The sequence below is a fragment of the Gossypium hirsutum genome, chromosome A10 (assembly GCF_007990345.1).
Source record: "Gossypium hirsutum isolate 1008001.06 chromosome A10, Gossypium_hirsutum_v2.1, whole genome shotgun sequence".
NCBI lineage: Eukaryota > Viridiplantae > Streptophyta > Magnoliopsida > Malvales > Malvaceae > Gossypium > Gossypium hirsutum.
This window is the reverse complement of record NC_053433.1, coordinates 17,370,334-17,373,504: the sequence shown is the minus strand read 5'-3', so window position 1 is coordinate 17,373,504 and position 3,171 is coordinate 17,370,334. Positions and strand designations below refer to the sequence as shown.

The 3,171-nt window shown below is 33.5% G+C and overlaps 1 protein-coding gene across 1 annotated transcript; it reads left to right on the top strand.

Moving 5' to 3' along the window:
• The first annotated feature begins 218 nt into the window (after window positions 1-218).
• Window positions 219-2,251, top strand: LOC107915933 (1-aminocyclopropane-1-carboxylate synthase). The gene is made up of 4 exons (XM_016845117.2): window positions 219-518; window positions 596-727; window positions 809-969; window positions 1,065-2,251. The coding sequence occupies exons 1-4, from the start codon at window positions 372-374 to the stop codon at window positions 2,107-2,109; spliced, it is 1,485 nt and encodes a 494-aa protein (XP_016700606.2). The 5' UTR covers window positions 219-371; the 3' UTR covers window positions 2,110-2,251.
• Window positions 2,252-3,171: the final 920 nt, after the last annotated feature.

Below are 3,171 nucleotides of genomic sequence, written 5' to 3'. Positions count from 1 at the left end.
ATATTTTATAAAAAAATAGTAAAAAGAGTATCTTCTAAAATTTTATAATATAATTATCTTTTATTGTTATGCCCAAAATAAAATAATTAGCTTATCTGCTGTTTGGTAAATACATAAAAAACCTGTCATTTATTAGTTCTCTGTTTCTATCCTAAATAAAGCTCCAATCAGTATAGTCAAAAGCGGCCCTAATTTAAAACTTTGGTGCCTTATGCAATGTATATATATCTCCATTTGCAGCAGACCTCACCATTACTTACATTTCTTCCCTCTCTTTCTCTATTTTTTTTCTTTTGGCTACGATTGATCTAAACAGGAGCTTATATTAGAGCTTTTTAAGTCCTTTTTTCTATAGCTCAAAGAGGCCAAAAATGGGGTTATTGTCAAGAAGAGCCACTTGTAACACTCATGGGCAAGATTCTTCTTACTTTCTAGGATGGCAGGAATATAAGAAAAACCCCTACAATGAAGTCAACAACCCTAATGGTATTATCCAGATGGGTCTTGCAGAAAATCAGGTAACGAGATTTTCTTTTTCTTTTCTTTTTTGAAACTGAGTTTGATATCTCAAATCTTAATGCATTCTTTTTTGTAGCTCTGCTTGGATCTTCTTGAACCATGGCTGATGAAAAACCCAGATGCACTGGGTTTGAAGAGAGATGGGATATCCATATTCAAAGAGCTTGCTCTTTTCCAAGATTATAATGGCTTCCCTGCATTCAAAAGGGTAAGCTTAGCTAATTAAAAAAAATATCCCATAAACATATTAGAAGATAATATTTGGGTTATTGATGATTTTGATGAACAGGCATTGGTTGATTTCATGGGTGAAATCCGAGGAAACAAAGTAAGTTTTGACCCAAATCATGTAGTTCTCACTGCTGGTGCAACCTCCGCCAATGAAACTCTTATGTTTTGTCTCGCTGATCAAGGCGACGCTTTTCTTCTTCCTACGCCATATTACCCAGGGTATATCTTTTGCTTTCTTTATACCTTATTTTATGCATGCATGAAAACATACGTAATTCACTCATACATTCATCATTTTCTCCCCCCCTTAATAGTTTTGATAGAGATCTGAGGTGGCGAACTGGGGTTGAAATAGTACCCATACATTGTACCAGTTCTAATGGCTTCAAAGTCACTTTACCCGCCATCGAACAAGCTTATCGACAAGCTCAAAAAAGGAAGCTGAGAGTGAAAGGGGTTTTAATCACCAACCCTTCTAACCCACTGGGGACGACAATGGCGAGAGACGAATTGTATTTACTCATCAACTTCATTGAAGACAAACAAATTCATTTAATCAGCGATGAAATTTACGCCGGCACTGTTTTCACCTCTCCATCCTTCGTAAGTGTAATGGAAGTTTTAAAAGATCGAAATCTCGATCAAACTCAAGTCTGGGAAAGAGTTCATATTGTATACAGTCTTTCTAAAGATTTGGGTCTTCCTGGTTTTCGAGTTGGTGCTATTTACTCCAACGATCCCGTCGTTGTCTCCGCCGCCATTAAAATGTCCAGTTTCGGCCTCGTTTCTTCTCAAACACAGTATCTACTCTCTGCCATGTTATTCGACAAGAAGTTCACGAAAGAATACATGTCCGAGAACCACAAGAGGCTTCAAAAGCAACAAAAGGACCTGGTTTCAGGCCTGGAAAAAGCCGGCATTAGGTGTTTAGACAGCAATGCCGGGCTGTTCTGTTGGGTCGACATGAGGCACCTTTTGAAGTCCAACACGTTCGAAGCCGAAATGGAGCTGTGGCAGAAAATTGTTTACCATGTTAAAATAAACATTTCGCCTGGTTCTTCATGTCATTGCATTGAACCAGGTTGGTTTCGAGTTTGCTTTGCTAACATGTTGGAAAGCACCCTGAAACTCGCCATCCAACGGTTGAAATCCTTCGTTAGTTCCATCGCCATGAAGTCCCAAAGCCACCAAGAGTTGAAAAGCTTAAGACGAAAAGCCCGCAACAATTGGGTTTCTCGGCTTTCCTTACAATCTTTCTATGATCGGGAACAAGACACTACAACAGAAGTTAGCTTTAGCTACCGACCACATTTCATGTCCTTGTCTAATATTGCAGCCACATTAGATGCGGCTGCCTAAAATAAGAATATTCGTAACATTTTTAAATGTTGTTAAATTTAATTGAAACCATAAAAATTCTCCTTGTGAATAAAAAAATTATACATAGTCAATAAAACAAATTATTGTTAAATGGTATAATTTTACCAATTTATGTATTTGAATTTTTTGATGTAATCATTCGAAGATAAATTTATTCCAATTTCATTTATTATAAATATTGACGTAATTTACGCTCAATTGTTGATATTAAAATATTATTAAGCTGAGAATATCAGACAGTACGAAAATATGGAACTAGACTCCATACAAAATAGAATATGTGCAATTATTAAGAATTTAGAATAAAATCATCATAAAAAATATCGATTTTTTTTAATACGAAATAAAAATAGCTTAAATACAATTATGGCGTGATAAAATATATAAATGCATTAAATTATTGTTAAATGAATTTCATTTCTTAAGATGTCTAATTTCTCTATTTAAATTAATTCAATAGGGTTAAGTGTTTAAATCAGCCATATCTATTATTTGTAAATTAGATTAACTTCAATTAATATATTGTTTTAGCAAACTGAACATTTTTTTCTTTTAGATATCTAAGCTTATCTGGTTAGTCAATGAAAGAGTCATGCGTTCACATTTTGGCTAGCATATATATAATTTTAAATTTTAAATGGTTAAGTTCAATTATAAACTTTTTTAAAATATTTTAAAATTTTTAAAGTGGATTGAGAACTAGCATTGCACCGCCCTTAATAGAATAAAATTAAATTAATTTTATATGTTTTCATAATTTTTTATATTATTTTATTTTTTATTTGGATATTCATATCTTATTCACCTATATATATTTTTTGGTGAAATAAATAATTACTAGTATGAATTACACAAAAATATTCTCAAGAGGAACAAAACCCCTTATCTTATCAAAATCAATAAAAATAAAAGCTAAACTCTCTATAGGGGGAGAATCAAAAACTTGTAACTCCTCTTTCTTGACCAAAGCCAACTTAGCTAAGTAGTCTGCAACCTGATTTTGCTCTCTAGGGATGTATTGCCACTGACCTTATTGGGACA

What these genes read in the sequence shown, in the direction of transcription:
- LOC107915933 (XM_016845117.2), top strand. Translation starts at nt 372, where the DNA reads ATGGGGTTATTGTCAAGAAGAGCCACTTGTAACACTCATGGGCAAGAT. An exon ending in GCTTCCCTGCATTCAAAAGG is followed by an intron (nt 728 to 808) that starts GTAAGCTTAGCT and finishes TTTGATGAACAG; the next exon opens with GCATTGGTTGATTTCATGGG. An exon ending in CCTACGCCATATTACCCAGG is followed by an intron (nt 970 to 1,064) that starts GTATATCTTTTG and finishes CCCCCTTAATAG; the next exon opens with TTTTGATAGAGATCTGAGGT.